This window comes from Danio rerio, chromosome 2 (genome assembly GCF_052040795.2).
Source record: "Danio rerio strain M-AB ecotype USA chromosome 2, GRCz13ab, whole genome shotgun sequence".
Lineage (NCBI taxonomy): Eukaryota > Metazoa > Chordata > Actinopteri > Cypriniformes > Danionidae > Danio > Danio rerio.
The window spans coordinates 5,927,501-5,948,741 of record NC_141022.1 but is presented as its reverse complement, the minus strand read 5'-3'; the positions used below and the strand labels follow the sequence as shown (position 1 = coordinate 5,948,741).

The following is a 21,241-nucleotide window of genomic DNA, read 5'->3' as shown; positions in this document are numbered from 1 at the left end:
TTCTTTTGCTGTGCTCGTGTTTAAGGAGGCGTGGCTCTAGACGCCAGGGGAGGGACTGTGATTCAGAGATTTATGCTAAGCTGTTAGCATTGTGGAAGATCACCTACTTCACCTTTAATGTGTTCCCTGTAATTTCTTTTTAATAAACACATATTACAATGTTGGTTCTTGCAGCACATTTCAAAAAAGTAGGAACAGTAAAGCGTTTATCACTTTGTAATGTTGCTGTTCCTTTTCACAACACTTAAAAGATATTTAGGGACTGAAGACCCCAAGTGATGAAGAGTTTCAGGTGTATTTTGGCCCATTCTTCATGCAAACAATTCTTAAGGTGGGCAACAGTACAGGATCTTCGTTGTCGCATTTTGCCATTCAAAATGCGCCACAGATTCTCTGTTGGAGACAGGTTGGGACTGCAGGCAGGCCAGTCAAGTACCTGTATCCTCTTCCTCTGCAGCCAGGACTTTGTAATGTGTGCAGAATATGGTTTTGCATTGTCTTGATAAAATATGCATGGGCGTCTCTAGAAAAGGGAGCATATTGTGCTCCAAAATCTGTATGTTCTTTCCAGCATTAATGGTGCCATCACAGAAGTGCAAGTTACATATGCCAAAAACACTGACATACCATGACAGACCCTGGCTTTTAGACCTGTTGATCCTTTTTTCGCACACAGCATCCATTTCTCCCAAAAAAATACCTGAAATTCTGATTCATTTGACCACAGGACACATTTCCACAGAGTGATGGTCTATCCCAGAGGTCTGAGAGAAATCCAAAGCACTTCTGGACACTGTTAACATAGGGGTTTCTTTTGGCACAGCAGAGTTTTAACTGGCATTTGTAACTACATATTGTGATACTTGACAAAGGTTTGTCAAAGTAGTCCTGAGCCAATGTGGAGATATTGCTTATAAATGAATGAGGAGCCTTATTGCAGTGTCGTCTGAGGGATCGGAGATCACGGTAGTTCAGCTATAAAAAAATTCACCCCCCTCACAGTTGTCATGAAGGGTAATATTAGTTATAAACAGCAAAATCGTTCTTTGCTCCAGGCTGCAAACACCTTTTTTTTCTGCTGTAAAGTTGGCCATTTTAACAGTGGACTCAACAGAAATGTGCTGTTCTGGAGCCAGAACTAGTGGAATTTCGATGAATTGCAGTTTCAGTAACTTCCGTATTCGCTTCACAAGGGAGAGCGGTAGGTTGCCGCTTGGGATGAACACACACTAAATCCAAGCAACGAACACATGATAACAAGAGAAACAAACACCCCACAATTGTATTAATCTCAAGGGGAAACAGGAAACAAACAAATCTAAACTAAAAGTTCTCAAAAATTAGACAGAAGATGACAAACAATATGAATTATACGAGTTCATTTGTCTATGGTGTAGCAGGTTGTGACACAAATTGTGACACAAATTACTTTGGAAATAACACAATGGTTCAATTTATAGCTGTCCAGAATCGCTAAATTAGAAAACAACTGCCCTTGACACAGGTTAGCAATGTGAGTGCCCTTCACTTCATAACACAGACGCCATAAATCACATATATGAAGGTGAGCACGAGTGAAGCCAGTTATATGGCTTGCTAACGGCTTCTTGGTAATGTACAAATAACACATGATTCAAGAGCTATGTCCTGAAATCCTGCAAGAACCAAACTCATTTTTAAAAACCTAGTCAATATTATTCAACCTCCTGTTTTTTTTTTTGTTTTTTTTTGTTTTTTCAAATGATGTTTAACAGAACAAGACATTTTTTCCAGTATTTCCTATAATATTTTTTCTTCTGGAGAAAGTCTTATTTGTTTTATTTTGGCAAGAATAAATGCAGTTTTAAAATTTTTAAAAACATTTTAAGGACATTATTATTAGCCCCCTTAAGCAATATTTTTTTTTATTGTGTACAGAACAAACCATCATTATACAATGACTTGCCTTATTACCCTAACTTGCCTAATTAACCTAGTTAAGCCTTTAAATGTCACTTTAATCTGAATACTAGTCATCATTTACTGTCATCATGGCAAAGATAAAATAAATCAGTTATTAGAAATGAGTTATTAAAACTATCAGGTTTAGAAATGTGTTGAAAAAATCTTCTTTCTGTTAAATAGAAATTGGGAAAAAATATACAGGAGGCTAATAATTCTGACTTCAACTGTATGTGTATGTATAATCCTTTACCATCTCTGGGTTTCAACCGCTCTTTTAAATCACATAAGTTTACCATCCCCCGCCCTCTTAAAATCCATTTCGCAGTTGTTTATCACCCTAAGGGAAGCTTGGAAACTTCTCGTAGGAGTTGATTAGGTCGCTCTCAACCTTCCCTGAGGATTGCACTCCTCTGATGGTGCTCTGAGATTCCAACATTATCCACCTAGATTATTATCCACACAGAAAGCTGATATCTGCCAATATAGTGCTCTGTTTGTTAACAGATTTGTTAAATGGTAAAATAAGGTGAATTAAAAAAACATGAGGAACATTCTGGATCTGTTTCTTTGCTTTTCTTTATTCTTTTTTTATTTATTATAGAAGTATCGGATCAGGTTTTGGTATCAGTAGATACCAGCTAGCTGGGTATCGGATAGCTCGGTATGAGCAGCTAGCTCTCTGCAACTCTTGCATGGTCGCCCACTGAAGCTGCGCCCGGTCAGTACCTGTCACGGTTGCAGGTTTGTGCGCTTTTCAGGAGTGTATGTTTGATCACGTGGGTTTGTTTTGTTTTGGTTGTCCATGTGTATTTGTTATGCTCACGTGATATGACGACACTCAGCTGGGCTGATTACACGCCAGCTGAAGCTCATTATTAGGCCTATAACAGAGCGACCAACAACCGCAGGCGCTGGTGTCACCTGCGGAGTTGGTGCAGTCTCAGCCTGTGCAGCTCCAGTGATCAACTGTTGGACTTCAGAAGTAAGTAATGAAACTTGGCCGACCAGAGCCTGGATCGCCTGTGACGTGGTGGCCAAAGCCTCATCCTGTCAGTCTATCCTGGCGTTGCTGTGCAAGACGAACTCAGAGATCTGAAATGCACTCGCTGGATCCATAATAAGGTCAGTTCGTTCTGTGACGTTCAAAAATAAGAGTCAAAGAGGATCCAGATGCGAGTGATGAAGCTTATTTGACCAAGTCAAAATAAACAAATAATGAAAGTGACAGGCTAGGACAGGGGTCGGCAACCCAAAATGTTGAAAGAGCCATAATGGACCAAAAAAAACAAAAACAAATATGTCTGGAGCCGCAAAAAATTCAAAGCCTTATATAAGCCTTATAATGATGGCAACACATGCTGTATGTATTTATATTAGCTATATTAGCCTACTATAAAAATGACTTTGTTAGCTACAAATACATACTGAGCCTTCATGATTAAATGTTCATTTCCCTGCAGTGCATCCTGTAGAGAATGACGCGCTACGTGACTACTCTGTTGTACGATGCCGTCTCAAGTTTAACTTAATTACAGTATATTAATGAATTATGCTTAACGTTCAAGTTTAACTTCATTACAATATTAATGAATTATGTTTAATGTTCAAGTTTAACTTCATTACAATATTATTGCATTATGTTTTGCTTTGATGAAATTAAAGAAATGCAATAAAGAAATCAGATTTTTTAATGTTTTTTTATTTTATTTTGAGGATTCAAAAAAACAACATCAAAATGAACGTGCACAACGTGCCCCTTATCTGGGCAACAAACAGTGCAATACAACGCAGCCTGCCATTTCCATTTCAAGATCAGCTCGAGTCATTCCTGGGAATGTGCTCAACAAGGAAGGGTCAATCTCCAGGGGTGTGTGTCAAGGAAAGACAGTCTCGTTTTTTCCTTTCGCAATTCGCAAAATCTGCTCCCAAATGCAGTTTGCATATCAACGATCGCACCTTGTAAATAATCACCGTTGAGTGAGTGATCGGGATGGGCTTCTTTGAATTCTCTCAGGGAGGGAAAATGAGAAAGCGTGCCCCGCTGTACATCTTTGGCAAAGACAGCTTGCGCTCCATGGCGCATCACACAGCCGCCGGTTTGTTTACAACAGCTACCTGCCTGGCATCCCGCCCTGCGGATAGAAACGTGTGTCGCAGGCTATGACGCAAATCTTCGTTGACAGAAATGTTGAAATTAAATATTCTACACACTTTTACAGCATTGGAAAACGTTAAGATTGTTTGTCCTCCTATAGAAACCATATTAAAACAAAAAATATATTTACCTCCCTCATCGTTTTCCATTTTCAAACATTTTTTGAAAAAGTTCCAGGGAGCCACTAGGGCAGCGCTAAAGAGCCGCATGCGGCTCTAGAGCCGCGGGTTGCCGACCCCTGGGCTAGGAGGACGACGAACACAGGGCAGGAACAGACAGGACAACAGGGTAAATCTCCTCAGGGGCCTGAGCACAGATAACACACATAAGAACAGGTGTAACAAACTGACAAAGTAACATAGAAACGTCGCCCTGATATAGGCCTAATAATGAGCTTCAGCTGGCGTGTAATCAGCCCAGCTGAGTGTCGTCATATCACGTGAGCATAACAAATACACATGGACATCCAAAACAAAACAAACCCACGTGATCAAACATACACTCCGGAAAAGCGCACAAACCTGCAACCGTGACAGTACCTGGATGGGAGACCACATGGGAAAGCTAGGTTGCTGCCGGAAGTGGTGTTACTGAGGCCAGCAGGGGGCGCCCAACCTGTGTGGGTCATAATGCCCCAGTGAGCGCCGTCTTTCGGATGAGATGTTAAACCGAGGTTGTGACTCTCTGTGGTCAATAAATATCCCAGGATGTCCTTTGAAAAAGAGTAGGAGTTTCACCCCGGCATCCTGGCCAAATTTGCCCACTGGCCTCTGTCCATCATGGCCTCCTAACCATCAGCTGGTGTGTGGTGTATGGTCTGGCGCAAAATGGCTGCCGTCGTGTTATTCAGGTGGATGCTGCACACTGGTGGTGGATGAGAAGACCCCCCCCCCCTCTCTCTCTCTCTGTGTAAAGTCCTTTAAATGCCCAGAAAAGTGCTATATAAATAAAAGGAACTATTATTATTATTAGATACTCAAAATCACATGACTCAGACTCAAGGGCAAAATACCTGATCAGGATATCCCTAGCAAAATGTGACAAAGAAGACCCTGTACTGTTGCCACTTTAAGACTTGTATGCAGGAAAAATGGGACAAAATTACACCTGAAAAACATCACTTGGTGTCTTCAGTCCCTAAATATCCTTTAAGTGTTGTGAAAAGGAACGCCAACATTAAAAAATGGTAAATGCTTTACTGTTCCAACTTTATTTGAAATGTGTTGCAAGAACCAACATTGGAATGTGTGTTTATTTGAAAAAATAAAAACAAAAATCACGAGAAACACATTAAATAATGTTTGTTGTTTTGTCTGCAGTGAAATACAAGTCAAAGTAAACTTAGAAATCCCTACTTACTTTCTTTTAATTGCATTTTCCATACTGTAACACCAGGCATCTAAAATCAGAGAATGTGGCATGAATTAAAATGTATGTATCAGCCGCTCTTCTCTTCCTTCTATGCTAGCCTCTACTGCTAAACAGACATACTGCCACAACAAAATTACCAATTTGTCTAACTATTGCATCCTCTTTAAAATGTTTTCCTTCCTCCTGTCCCCTGACAACTTTGCCACCGTCTTCATTAATAAAACAACAACCGCTAGAGCACAACTCTCCACAGTAAAAACTGACAAACACACCTTGACAGCAAGCATAACACAGGCTCACATCCTTGTCTCTAATCCCTAATCCACAAGTTCCCAAACTAATTTTTCCCATCTTTTCAAACTACTTGTCAGCTTCTTCCTATTCCATCTTACTGCCTAGACAAACCATTTCTCAGGCAGAGAATCTGAGACAAAATCTTGCTCAAAAGTGGGGAAAACCCCATTTATAAAAATACTCATGTAAGTGTGGACATGGCCTAAGCCTCTAAAAGGTTCTCACACAGAGCAAGAGTCTCCAAAAATACACATTCAACCGAGGTAACCCTTGCTCTCTGTACTTGAGTTCTAGAGACTAGCAAGTGTGGCATAAAAATATTAGTTCTTCTCTTCCTCGACCTATCCACTGCTTTTGAAAGTTCACCACTGAAGACCCTCATGACAAAGTAATCACACATTAGTAGTTTGAGTCATAGCTCTCAGGTAGATTCTTCAAGGTGTCATGGAAGGGTAAAGTGTCTAAGTCGCAAGCTCTATCTATTGGGGTGCCTCAGGACTTAGTTATTAGACCCTTTCTCTTCTGTATCTACATGGCATTACTAGGTTCTGTCATTTAGAAACATGACTTCCCATATCACTGCTATGCTGATGACAATCAACTCTACTTTTCATTCTAGCCTGAAGATTCGACAACTGTTGCGCTGATTGTCTGACAGATGTTTCTTGATGAATTTCTTGAGGACAATAACCAAGACAACTGCTTGTGGTTACAGCCAACCCGACATTTCCAACAACTCCTCTATACAGCTAGCCACATCGTCTATATCTCCTTCCAGGTCAACAAATAACCTCAAAGTTATGATGGATGATCTGAAGAACTTCCCAAACCACTCTGTTACGATTGCCTTATACAACAGGAAGATTAGGCCCCTCATCAGACCATAACAATTCTTAGTTATCTTTGTTCTGTTCAGGTTATATCAGGGGTCAGCAACCCGTGGCTCTAGAGCCGCATGCGGCTCTTTAGCACTGCCTTTGTGGCTCCCTGGAGCTTTTTCAAAAATGTTTTGAAAAAGATGGGGGAGGTTAATATATTTTTTCAGTTTTAATATGATTTCTATAGGAGGACAAACATTTTTAACTTTTTCAAATGCTGTAAAAGTTTGTAAAATTAATATTTAATTTCAACATTTCTGTCAACGAAGATTTGCGTCATAGCCTGCGACACACGTTTTTATCAGCAGGGCGGGATGCCAGGCAGGTGGCTGTTGTAAACAAACCGGGAGATAATAAAGCATGGAAAACCGGTGGTGACTACATGAAGGAGTCATTCATCAACATATTAGAACACCTATTTGCAGATTTCAAAAACAAAACCAAGATAATACAAAAAATTAAAGATATACCTCTCTCCGCTAAGACAGTGAAGGAGAGGTCTATTAAAATGGCAGGTAACATCACCGATCAGCAAACCAAGGACATTAATTCAGTGCCAGCATAATCTATTGCCTGTGATGTGACCAATATTCAACGCGCTTTTATGAAGGTATGTGAACTCTGATGGGCCGCAAGAAGAAATGATCAAATTAATACCACTGAAAGACCAAAGGCTGTGCTGAAGTGTTTAAATGACAAAGAAATAAACACCAACCACCTGATTTCAGTGGCTCATTATGTATTGGTTGCCAACTTAGTCATTTTTATAGTAGGCTAATATAGCTAATATAGATACATATATAGATACATGTGTTGACCAGAAATAGTTTCCCGTAAAAGCTGGGCATTAGGGGGTGGGGACTCAATCAGAAGGAGTAGGGTCAAGCTGAAGAGTTTGGACATATTTGCGAAGGGGTTCCCACAGTTTAATAAAAATAGTGCTAGTTCGGTGAAGAGAGTACCTAATTTTTTTTTAATTTCATAAAAGAAAGAACATTTCTTATCCAACAAGTGTGAGAAGGAGGGTGAGGGCTCTTCAAGTTCAGAAGAAGGCACTGATGTTTGCCTACAAAAATGCATGTGCCCATTTACATACATTTCAAACAGAAGTTGAGATACTTCGGATGAAAGAGTCATGAAATGTTCAAAGTTACCAAGAAAGGTACCAACAACATTGTCCAACCAATCCATGTGTCATCAGTGACTCGAAGTATGTCAGTTAATTACTGTGAAAAGGCTCATACCTGCAAAACTGTATTGCACTGTGTGCTACCGTAATAAAGCATTGCATAGATGCTATCATTAAAATGTCACGTTTAGCATGATCAAAACAAAAACGGGAAAAAAAGATAGCGGATTCAAGTGCAGAATTTAATGATAATATAGTGCAGAAACAGTGAACAAAATCCAAAAATATCCAGGTGCAAAGTAACAAATAAACAACGAAACAAGAAACTAAGACAGATAAACACGAACTAGACTTTGGCAAAATACAAGAACAAGAAACTCGGTATGCAAGACTTACTAGGACTGGATACAAGAAAGACAAGGAAGACAAACGACGCGATGATCAACAGTGGTGGAATGATAGAACATATAGTCCAGATAATCAACGGTAAAACAGATACAGCTGTGATGACAGATCAGTGTATGTGTTCCGGTGTATGCGCGTGGTAAGTATGGAGTTGTAGTCTTTTTGGGACGCTGTAGGAGTCCTGTTGAACTACAGCGCCCTCAGGTGGTCACTGACCATTGTGACATAATAAAAGTACAATAAGTTACATTTTTTATCATGTACAGAATGTTTACAGATACATCCTTAAGAGTATTGTCACATATGAGTGAACTATCACTTTACCTGGCCCTTCAAGGTGGAATTGACCCACCCAACTTTAGCAGCAGAGAGGAAAGTAGACTCCAGTACTCTGTGAAAACCAATCACTGTTACATAATACATGAAATCCAAGCACGGTTATCTAATTTCCATAATATCTTAAGTGAAAACCGTCCAGTGTCCCAACAGAGGACACAGTCCATTTTAGTGCAGCATCCCCTCTGATTCCTGGAAAACTTTGTATTTCACATCATATATTATGTAACCTCCTTATTACTAATAATTAAATCATCCATTGCTTTTTATTCTTTGTCTCCTACATACAACCAACATCATACAAGAGTTCATCAGATACATGCTGTCCAATTTATTTCTTTCGTATTTAAAAAAAAAGCAAGTGTTTATCAGCCCATTTTCACCATGAATGCTCTCAGCAGTAAACTGCCAGCAAATTCCCCATTGAGCAGCTCATCTCAGTGTATTGAGGAATACATGGCTCTCAGCCACGTCCTCAGTGGAATACAACCAAGCCCTCCAAATCCCGAAATCCTTCAACATTAGGGAAAACCCCTTTTATAGACCGGCAAAAACGGCGTCCATTTATTTGCTTCATGTAACTGCAGAGAATAAATAACATGAGCCACTCCACACACAACATTTAATCCACAAAGGCCACATTTAATTAGCTTCCTACAAACAAATTATTCCCAAAGAGCGAACCAACAAAAGCAACAGCAACATGCAGCTCTGGCTTTATTAACAACAAAAAAAAACAGGTTCATGCAAATATTGTGAAAAAATTACAGCAACAGAACATCTATAGCTGCTTATGGGGACAGTAGTAGCTGATGTAAAGCTAATTTGACTCTTGTCCGCTTGTGAATTATCGAGCGATCCCAAATGGCCGCCCCTTTGTCACAAGTCTTGATGGCATCATCATCTAGTGTGAACCCCATAGAGCAGCTTGCTTTCCACAACAAGAAGCAGCACTCCAACACACATGGCTAAGTATGTGTGCCATTGTATACTGACAGACACTTAAAACAGGGAGCACCAAGACCTTTAGTTTACTTCACTTGTTGAAATAGTGGAACTAAGGCTTGCCGCTCCCTGTTGGTGGGTGTATGTGCTCAGCCCACCTTATTTGTCACGGTGAGCAGGGGTTTTCCATCTGAGGATCCCTTACTTGGTAGCTCCTTCAGCACAATAGCAACCGCCCTAGAGTCTTTCTCCTACAACAGTGAAATCAACAGTGAGTTGTGTCAGTTTGTGTTCGCAAACACAGTTTGTGTTGTGGCTCGCAGCCATTGAGGGGCTACAGAACATATCCAATTTGATCGGAATGATCATTTGTAGGCTTACAAGAAAATAAAATACATCGTCCTTGCTTTTTTAAGTCATATTTTTGTTGTTGTTAATGACAGTTCACTTAACTGACACAAAACAATGCATATATAGCATGCTACCATCAGTTATGCAGCTCAAAATAAATAAGTGTATAAATAAAATGTATATAGTGGAGTGGTATAATATAGTAACACTTAAAATTAAAATGTAGCTAATTGCATTAAAAAACTATGTGAATTTTACTTTAAAAACGTTAATAAGCAGTTTACGTATTCTGTAATTCACTCGTGTTTTGTGTCTACACTGAAAAAAATGATTCAACGATGATTCCTTGGATTTACTAAATATATTTAAGTTAAGTGGTTGTAAACAATTTATTTGAGCTGAATTTACACAATTAAATTAAGTTGAACATTACTAAATTTAATTTGTTTATTTACATTCAGCACATATAAGTAGTTTGCAACAATTTTGCAGACATCGTTTTTTTCATTGTATGCTTTTGAACTGCATTATTAGATTTAGCAAACCGTTAAAAAAAAATCCATCTCTACGAATACATTTCGATGCGGGTTTTAGATGACAACGCCACTAGAGAGCGCTGTTTACATTTGTGCGAAACTGAAATACGTCACTTAGGGTACATTTTGTCTGTTTCAGATACACATCATTCCTATTAAACTTTTTAACATTCATATTTAAAGGAGCAGAGATCAAGTTTCCATCATGCAAATTGTATAGTTTAAATAAAAGGAACCACACATGAATCACAAAATGCAGTTTTTTCGTTATATAAGGTATATTTTGTAGTGTCTGACCTCAATGAAATTCTGTGTTACATCCACAAAGGGTTGAATAAATGTTAAAAATGTTTAATTATTATGTATTTTTGATTTTAAGAATATTTCTGTCCTATTGAAAGTTAAGATGACAAATCCACTAGAGGGCGCTGTCTACATTTGTATGAAAGTGAAATACGTTTTCTGGTACGTTTCAGATACACGTCATTCTCGTTCAACACTTTAACATTCAAATTTGAAGGAGCACAGATCAAGTTTCACGCAAATTGGCACTCAAAAAACAAACAAGCAAAATGTAAAATACATTGCTCCGAATACATTTCGTTGCACGTTTCAGATGTCAATTCCACTAGAGGACACTGTTTACATTTTGTAAATGTGAAATACGTTTTGTTGTACGTTTTAGATACGCAATAAAATTTGAAGTAGCAGTGGTCAAGTTTCCGTCAAGCAAATTGTATAGTTTAAATAAAAGGAAAAACACAAAAGAATCACGAAATAAAGGAATTTGTTAATTTATGGATATTTTTGTACAGTGTATGAGATTATTGAATTTCATGTTTCATCCACAAGGGTTTAATACATTTTTAAAATGTTTATAAATTGTGTAATTTTTTTGTGTAATTTTTTTTATTTTATAAATATTTCTGTCCTTTCATCGAAAGTCGCTAACATTGTTATTGGAATTCAAAAAACAAATAAGCAAAATGTAAAATACGTTGCTCCAAATACATTTCATTGCACGTTTCAGATGACAAATCCACTAGAGGGCACTGTTTACATTTTTGCGAATGTAAAAAACATTTTTTGTGCACATTAGATACATGTCAAGTTTCTGTCATTCTAATTATAAAGTTTAAATAAACAAACATCAATCACAAAATGTAGGATTTTGTTAATTAATGGATATTTTGGACAGTGTCTGAGATCATTGAATTCCGTGTTGCATCCATAAGGGTTGAATTTTGTTTTTATTGTTTATTTATAGTATTTATTGTATTTTTATTTTATGAATTTTTCTGTCCTTCTATTGAAACTCACTTACTTTGTTATTGGCATTTAATTAATGAATATTTTTGTCTGAGATCATTCCACATTGCATCCACAAGGGTTTAATACATTTTTTCTAATGTTTATTTATTGTGTATTTTTATTGTATTTTTATTTAATGATTTTTTCTATCCTTATATTGTCAATGGCACTCAAAAAACAAACAAGCGAAACGTAAAATACGTTGTTCCAAATACATTTTGTTGCACGTTTCAGACGATACATCCACTAGAGGGCGCTGTCTACATTATTGCGAATGTGAAATACGTTTTGTTGCACATTTTAGACACACGTCATTCTTATTAAACTTTACGTTAACATTAAAATTGTAAGGAGCAGTGATCAAGTTTCTGTCATGCAAATTGTAAAGTTTAAATAAAAGGAAAATACGGATAAATCACTAGGAAAATCAGGAATTCATTAATTAATGGATATTTCTGTACAGTGTCTGAGATCATTGAATTCCAATTTGCATCCACAAGGGTTGAATTTTGTTTTTAATGTTTATTTATTGTGTATTTTTTATTTGGACTAAAACATATCAAAATAAATGTAGGTCATTTATCATTATCAACCCTAGCACTGAAATATGAATCAAACTATCTGTAATATTAGCTCATCCCTATAAATTCTCTTTAAAACAAAAAAATAACAAGTCATTTATCATTTCCAGAACTCAACCACACACACACACACACACACACACACACGACTAATCTTCAGCAAATAACATACTGCGCTGTAGTACACAGAGTTGTAAACCACTGGATTGCGCTATTCAAGGAGACAGTGCCACCCAAAGACACCATCCAAAAACATGTGGCTTACAACTGTGCTTTTAACAGTCCCCACAACACTCAGACAGATCTAAGCACTTAAGCCACCACTGGGACGCTGAGAGCCGGAGTGGAAGCAATTCGCAGCAGACTGCCATTTAAACCCCAATTTGCAGAGTTGAACAACAACACTGTTGGTACTACACAGCAATCCAATATAAATCCAACTGCTGTTTTGTGGTGATCAATGAAGTGAGGGCTCTAATGCAGCACTTCAGGGTCCAGCAACAAAACAACCTCAGAAATAGGCCCGAGCCGGGTCTAAGATTTGGATGGTGTGATAACCTTGGATTAAAATATCACGATATTGTAATTACTGCTCTAAAATAAGCTCTATTAAATGTCTGGGTAAAAAAAAAAAACCTTTTCCCCCCAAATTGAACACATTTCAAGGGACATTTCAAATATTTTGAAAGAGTAAACATTCATTCATTCATTTTTCTTTGGCTTGGTCCCTTTATTCATCAGCGGTCGCCACCGCAAGTTTATCCAGGATATGTTTTACACAGCGGATACCCTTCCAGCTGCAACCCAGTACTGTGAAACACCCATACACACTCATTCACACAAATACACAATGGCCAATTTTGTTCACCTAACTCACCTATAGCACATGTCTTTGGACTGTGGGGGAAACCGGAGGAAACCCACGTAAAAAACATGCCAACTCCACATAAAAATGCCAACTGGCTCAGCCGGGACTCGAACCAGCAACCTTCTTGCTGTAAAGCAACAGTGCTAACCATGAGCCACCGTGCCACTCAGTTTGCCAAATATAAATGACTTTAATATTCCACCAGTGTTTACCTACATAAATGCATATTTCCCACAATTCTCTGTCATCCTAATTCCACTGGATGCTCGTGAGCCTTGATGTGATGGCCCGTTCAGTGCTGCTTGCAGTTTTAGATTAGCTTCGATTTCATGCATGCTCTTTCATGCATTTTTCTTTCTTTTTCAAGTGAAACACAAAATATGTCAAATCAATGGTTTTAATATGGTTGTAATGGTTGTAATTTAAATGGTTTTAATGGTTGTAATAGCACATCCACAAATAGAGCCTATCATCTGTCCTTACATCTCCGTCTGTGTTAATATCTTCTTTCTCGGTGTGCTTTTAGCGTCAAAGACATCCCGAATGACGTGACCAGTATGAAGGACATGATTATTGCATATATTTTAAATATTTCGCTCCATTTTGCTGGTAAATGAGTTCTGCACATTATATATTTACAATACATCAATATTCATGAGGCATACATCGACACAGTTTAGTCTTTGAAAGCAAGCTAAGCGTTAAAGAAGATAACACCGAATGCCATTTGGCAAAAGCCTCGTTCACACGGGATTGGTTTCATCTGGGGACTCTTTAATCTGTGTGACTACCCCCCCACATATGAAGTTCACATGGTGCATTTGTAAAGCCTGTGACACAATTTTACCCATTTAGCTCCTGTTTATGAAGTCAACACATTGTGTTGCCCAGTTCAATGGATAAAAGAGTAACAAATATAAATATAGCTGCAAGCAGCAATTAAGGGGCCAAGCACTTTTGACCAAAAGGTGGCGCTGCTCCAGAAGTTTTTAAGGACTTTCAGGGCATGGGGTTGAAGATGCATACCATGTTTTGTAATGATATGTGAATGTGTTGGTAAAATATAGCATTTTTGACCAAAAATCGAAATGGTCGATGCCCAAAATGGCTGACCTGTGAAAATCAGACATCATTCAGCTCGACATGCTCTGGCGCATGTAATGAGAGCAGTTTTATGAGTTTCGGACGAAAGGTTGAGACGTTATAAGCCAAAAAGCAAGTTTTTTGTATCTCCGGACCACTAGGGGGCAGTGCGCCGAAACTCCGCATGTAACCTCAGACCCTAGTTGTCATAACACATACCAAGTTTGGTGTGAATCGGTGAATGCGTTACGGAGATATCGTCTCAAGTCCATTTTCGCAAGTTCTTTGTAAAATTTGATCACAAGTTAAACGAAAACGGTTGGTCAAATCAACTTGAATTCCATAACTTTTGGTTGGTATGGTCTGTAGATCATGTTATTCAATTTTGGTGAAAATCGGAGAAACGGCCTAGGACGAGTTCGATCAAATAGGTTTTTCGAAAAATTTAAAATAGCGCGAAAAATTCATGACGGAAAATGACGTCATAGGGTGCGTTTGAATCGGACTGAGCCAAGGAATCAGAGAAAAAAGAAATTTGATTGTAGCCCATTCGGTTCAAAAGTTATCATGATAAACATTCGTGAAAGTTTGGACAAGTGGTGGCGCTAGAGAGTTTGATTTTGAGACTTCATATTTGGTCTGATTAATGTTGAGACTGGACTCTATCATTGTGCCAAATTATACAACTTTCCCGCAAACGCCTATATGGGCTGCCATTCAAATCCGGCGGAAGAAACGGAAGAAGAAGAACACTAACGAAAGCAATAGGTGCCTACGCACCTACGGTGCTTGGCCCCTAATGAACAGAAACATTTTCCATTTTCATGCTGCTAGACATGATGTTATACATATAATTATTTTGTTTTCACTGGTTTTCAGCTTTCTCTGTATGCTTTTTGGGTTGTTGTATGTTTAGCGGGCTCATTCTCTGGTACATTTCAAGCATTTTCCAATAATTTTCTGAAATCTGCAGTGATATACAACAAAAACAGCTAGATCTCTCACATGGTCGCCCACTGAAGCTAAGCAGGACTGTGCCCGCTCACTATCTGGATGGGAAACCATATGGGAAAGCTAGGTTACTGCCGGAAGTGATGTTAGTGAGACCAGCAGGGGGCGCTCAACCTGTAATCTGTGTGGGTTCTATTACCCCAATATAGTGAAGGGGACTCTATACTGCTCAGAATGAGACGTTAAACCAACGTGGTCATAAAAAAATCTGAGGATGTCCTTTAAAAAAGAATAGGGGCTTAACCTAGGCATCCTAGCCACTGGCCTCTGTCGATGATGTCCTCCTAACCATCCCCATATCATAATTGGCTTCATGTCTCATCTCCAACATTCAACTGATGTGCAGTCTGGCGCAATATGTCTGCCATCGTCTCATCCAGGGGGATGCTGTTCACTGGTGGTGGATGAGGAGATTCCCCCCAAAAATGTGTAAAGTGCTTTGAGTGTCCGGAAAAGTGCTATATAAATGTAAGTAATTATTATTATCAAACGTATAGTCTACCGGAATACATTATTAATATAATATAATGTAAAATCCTGACTGGGAACATTTGATTCTGTTCCTAATTGTATCGCTAAACTTTTTAAAGGGGACCTATTATGCAATAATCACTTTTATAAGGGGTTTAAACACAGTTGTGTGGCGACAGTGTGTGAATTGAACCAGCCTCAAAGGGTAAAAATGTATTAATTGTTTTGTTTATAATCACACTTGAAAAAATCAGTCTGTAAAAGCACTTCGATTGACAATCTCCCTATGTACGTGTCATCAGAGAGGTAAAGCTCCGCCCATTAGTGATGATCTCTCGCTCATTAGCATAGAATAGTCTTGTTTTGAATCTGCCACTATGCTTACACATATATAAATATAGCTCCGCCCTCTTTTGAAAAGAGCACGATCGCATTTGAATTTAAAGCGATAGTTGCCAAAATGGCACCATTTAGATCAAAGCCTAAAAGCGGCAGTTTCAAAGAGTTATTATTATTATTTGTGTAGTATTTTTGAGATGAAACTTCACACACACACTCTATGGAAATTAGAGACTTGTTTTATATTTTGTAAAAAGGAGCATAAACCCACTAACAGAGCTGACATCTTCCACCATTTTGTGCTTTAGCTGTCATGCTATCATGTCAATATGGACCAAAATCTCTGAGGAATATTTCCAGTTCCTTGTTGAATCTATGCCACGAAGGATTAAGGCAGTTCTGAAGGCAAAAGGGGGTCCAACCCGGTACTAGTAAGGTGTACCTAATAAAGTGGCCAGTGAGTGAATATTAAATAACTTATTTTTACTCAACTAGTTTTATTCAAAAGCATGCTTTATGATGTTTTATTCAACGATACGCTTCATTCACAATCCAGTATTTATAAAATACTACTGAGGCAATTACATCTTTTGACAGTGGCTCAGAAACAGCACCCGCTTTTAATTATTTCCGATATTAATTTAATATATGTAATATAAATTTAATCCATAAAACACTTTCGTTTACTTTTAAATAACATGCAATTAAATAATATAATCGCATATCACGATCCCATCGCTTTGTTTAATGTGGAAGCTGATGATATTTCAACTACGCACTCATTGTGACGGACTCATGCTGATTAAAAATGTTGCATTTTTCCACAGGTGAAGTTGAAATAAAGTGCAGATTAATGCAAGAACATGTGCAAACAGATCAGTTTTACCAGCCGCAGTGCAAAACACAAATAATTCAGACTAGTGAAGTGATGAATACACAAGTGATGCAGGCTCAGATTGTGTTGACCGGGTGAAAACTGATCACACCACAGAAAGATCTGCAAGCGGGGAAATTGTAGGAAATGCTAACACAAGCAGTGATTGATTGTAATTTCAGAACAGCATATCTTTAGCCTAGAGATGATGATACTAGGAAAAATAACAGAAGTATCTCGCTCCTGTGAGTTTTCTGTACAGTGTGAATGATCTACACCCATATCCAGCAAAGAACAGCTCCTTGTAAGAACAGAAATATTGTGTTACCTTGAAAACCCTGCAGGCAATACCTTAGAGAGAGAAGCAGCCTTAGGCAGCATCAATCTTCACTCGTATCCGAGGTCAGTGTTAGCTCTGCTGGGGCTCAACAGAGGCTTATTAGCATTAATCATACCTTTAGAAACCACACTCTACTCCAAATTATACAAAAGCCCCAGTTCTACATGCGTTCATCCCAAACGCATCACAGGAGCAAGAGGGAAATGTTTGGCTAGAGCATGTTTGCCCAAACCATGAGATGATCAACATTATTTGAAGGCCTAAGACAACGTGAGATTAATCCACACACGTAAGCCACTCCAAAGACTTCAGAATGCTTATGCTATTGTGTCAATGATTAAAATATACCTTAATAATTCGACATTAACATTTTTAATGTAATACTCAATAGATCAATTAGGAATACAGTCATTTAATTTGTCCAGGTTATAGCGTCTATAGCAGTGGCGTAGCGGACGGGCTAAAAAATTGAAAATCCGGAAACCGCAATAATCAAACTCTTGGGAACAACTGTGGTCGGAACCAAAATTGACAGGTCTGTGTTCTCTGAACACCTCTCAAGCGGTGGACTACTTCATTCTGATTGCTTGCCGAACCGCGTCATAGCTCATTCTATAAAGTTGACTTGATATCAACTCTCCTCAACGCTCACACCGAAGAAGACGTGCCGCCCTGTTTCTCGCCGCTGGTACTCTTTGAATTGAATGACTTCTGGCTACTTTGACGGTCTTGCTGCTTTCGGTTTGTGATCGCTCCTCGGTTTGTGAAGGCTTCCCGCGTTGTCGCTCCACCCCGCCCCCCTTTCCCGCTCCTTAGTTTGTGATCGCTCCTCAGTTTGTGAAGGCTTCCCGCGTTGTCGCTCCACCCCGCCTCCCTTCCCCGCTCCTCAATTTGTGACAACCCCCCACCCCCCCATCATCAGGGGGCCCCGTCAGTGATCCCTGCAGGGGGGCCTCCGCATTTTGCGCTACACCACTGGTCTATAGCAGGACTATTCAATTGGCGGCCTGAGGCAATTTGTTCTGGCCCTCCAAATATTGTGACCAAGACATAAAAATACATTTAGTTCAGTCGAAAAACGGCCGCTATAGCAATGAAGTGACGTGCGTCTGTTCAATTCAGCTGCAGAGGCTGGGCAGAGCGTGGGTCACCATTAGCGAGTGGTGCGAACAGCCGAAAACATTTGGATATGTTTTGTAGAAAATGCCTTTTATACAGTGCACTGTAATCATTAATAGGGCAACGATTAGCTGATTTCACTATTAACTGCGCTTTAATTCGTCACAGAGGCTTCTCTAAAGGCTGATTTATACTTCTGCGTCAAACGCACGCGTATGCTACGGCGCTGACGCATAGCCCTTCGCCGTGAACGTCGGCATTGCTGACGTACACCTCTCGAAAAATGTAACTACACGTCGCAAGGACGCGTAGCGCAAGCTCTGTGATTGGTCGGCTTGGTAGCGCTGACGAGATTGGGCGGGATCGAGAGCCGCGTGAATGGTGCGAGCCTGATGGAGCGATTGTTTACAAGTGTGGAGTCCCGTGAAGGAGCTCCGGATAGAAAGTTTTGTTTTGTGTTTAAATCATAGTTAAAGTTGTTGCACGTCCGCCGGTTCCTGCCTCAAAATGAGCGAGTTTGAGCCACTTGTACATTCAGGAAGTGTTCAGGAAAAGCAAAACAGCAGCAAAGAAACTCGACACAGAGGAACATTTACACCTCACTGCCAACTAGCGTTTCGGAAGTGTTAATGCAGACCAACAGAGACAGTGCGCAGAAGTATAAATGCACAGCTACACGCGTTGCATGTGCCGTGGGTTACGCCAGTCACTTGATGCAGAAGTATAAACCAGGCTTGAGCCACATTTCTGTTGCATGGAAAAGTTATGACAAGTTGCCAACTGTGCGTTAGTTTAAAGATCCAAGTATGTTCACCGAGGCTAATACGCACGCACACCGGATTAACTATAGCAGCAGCCGTTCCCATATCACGTGTTTTCCGCTTGCAAGTTAGTTATTTCTAATGTAAGAATGACAAAATGCGCGCACAAGCGGAGCAACACGCTTGCCTCTGTCCTGGCGCACGCAGTAGAAAACATCTCACTGTGAGAGTGGTGCGTGCCTTTCAGTGCAATGTAAACAACATATATGTTAGACAAATTATTATTAAAAGGATTACTTACGTGTAACCCCACCTGTGCTACGCCACCCAACCCACTCCTGAACTAGTATCGAACCAGCGACCTTCCGTATGGGAGTCGGTCGCTCTAACAAGAAGGCTAAAGACTATGGCCTCTAGCGTCTGTCGCTAGAGCACCTTTAGAGGTCAGAGGAGTGAGGTTTACCTGCACAGCACTTACTAGCCGGCCTGTTACAACTGCATGAACCCAGATGATAACAGCAGTTAATCTAATTAGCAACTTCCCTAATATAAAGCTTGTTGTTCTAAATTACATTAGATGTGATTAAACCGTGAAAGCATGATTATTCTTCAGACTATATAATCGTACAACCAAAATGTATAATCTTGCATCACTAATTGTTATGCTGTTCAAAACATAACATATGAATGTGTCTGAATGTAGAAGATGCCTACTTCAGCAATGCACTGCTTTTGTTGTGCGAAATACAACATTTTGAATGTTTGTAAACAAACAAAAAAAAGTCGATTGGACAATGCAGTTGTTTTAAAATACAATATATTAACATTTTAATGTAGAAAAAGCCAACGTGGGTGTCTTTATGAGCACAAATACAGCATATGGGCTCTTATATGCAGTTGTGTCATCATTCATATAGCAAGTCATATCTCTCCGGCCCTTCGTTTGGGATGCTTTTCGTGAACCGGCCCCCGCGACAAACTAATTGAATAGCCCATGGTCTATAGCAGGGGTGGCCAACCCTGTTCCTGGAGAACCACCTTCCTGCCGATTTCAGTTGCTACCCATATTAAACACACCTGAACCAATTAATTAGAACCTGCACACCCTGTGATAATTACCGGCAGGTGTGTTTGATATGGGTAGCAACTGAAATCTGCAGGAAGGTAGATCTCCAGGAACAGGGTTGGCCACCCCTGGTCTATAGCATCTGTGGCTGTGCATACAGACAGCTTTCAACTTACTTTACATTTAAGAGACTACTTTAAAGGGGTAGCAAGCAAAACAATCTTGTTTTTTCTTTTGGCATAAGATTATTTTGCTTGTTTTAAGTAAAAACTTGCTTGATTTTGGCATATTATTTCTAAAAACAAGACAATATGTTTTGCGTGTCTAGGAAATACTTCTTGATTTAATAATTTTGAGATATTTGGACTAGAAACAGGACAAATCTAAGTAAGAAAAGTATTAACAAAGAGGTCACTGTTGTTTTAGGATGTGATTTGCCATTGGGAATAACTTCAGAAGACCAGCGCAATTAGACAAGGCATAATTCAGAGGATGATATGTGTAACTGTAACCCCGCCCCGCTCCGGGATTGAACCGGCGATCTTTCGCATGGGAGTCGGTTGATCTAACAAGGAGGCTAAAGACCACGGCCTCTAGCGTCTGTTGTTGGAGCACCTTTCGAGATCAGAGGAATGAGGTTTACCTACACAGCACTTACTAGCTGGCCTCCGTTACACTCACCCCCCTAAACTTCACTCCCATCCAGGTCACGGCACCAATGTAACACCACCGGTTCTACGCCACCCAACTCGATCCGTGCTGGTATCGAACCGGCGACCTTCCGCATGGGAGTCGGTTGGTCTAACAAGGAGGCTAAAGACCATGGCCTCTAGCGTCTCTCGCTAGAGCACCTTAAGAGGTCAGAGGAATGAGGTTTACCTGGACAGCACTTACTGGCTGGCCTCCGTTACATAACAAATAAGTTATTGATTCTTATGGTAGTTATAGTCGGATTGACATGATGAGCATTCTTTAAAAACATACATAAAGGAGGTTGGTGCCATCATGATCTCGTGATTCACTTCAAGTGAACATGCGCATTAACTTAGTCATTCATTCATTTTCTTGTCGGC

The 21,241-nt window shown here is 39.5% G+C and overlaps 1 protein-coding gene and 1 long non-coding RNA gene across 5 annotated transcripts in view; both read right to left on the bottom strand.

Moving 5' to 3' along the window:
• pex5lb (peroxisomal biogenesis factor 5-like b) overlaps positions 1-21,241 on the bottom strand; it is a 75,105-nt gene that overhangs the window by 41,117 nt on the left and 12,747 nt on the right. For 2 of the 4 annotated variants that reach the window (XR_015478201.1, XM_087240409.1), the window contains exon 2: positions 9,616-9,708. The exons of the other annotated variants lie outside the window; for them this stretch is intronic. Coding sequence is in view for 1 of the 2 variants with exons in the window: in XM_087240409.1 (XP_087096535.1) it covers positions 9,616-9,708 (93 nt within the window). In the remaining variant the exon portion in view is untranslated. The remainder of the gene's footprint in view (positions 1-9,615; positions 9,709-21,241) is intronic. 4 annotated transcript variants of the gene reach the window in all.
• On the bottom strand, positions 1,708-5,880 carry LOC147846190 (uncharacterized). Its single transcript, XR_015478222.1, has 2 exons — positions 4,639-5,880; positions 1,708-2,670 (listed from the first exon to the last, which is right to left on the bottom strand). It is a non-coding gene; the product is annotated as an uncharacterized LOC147846190 (long non-coding RNA).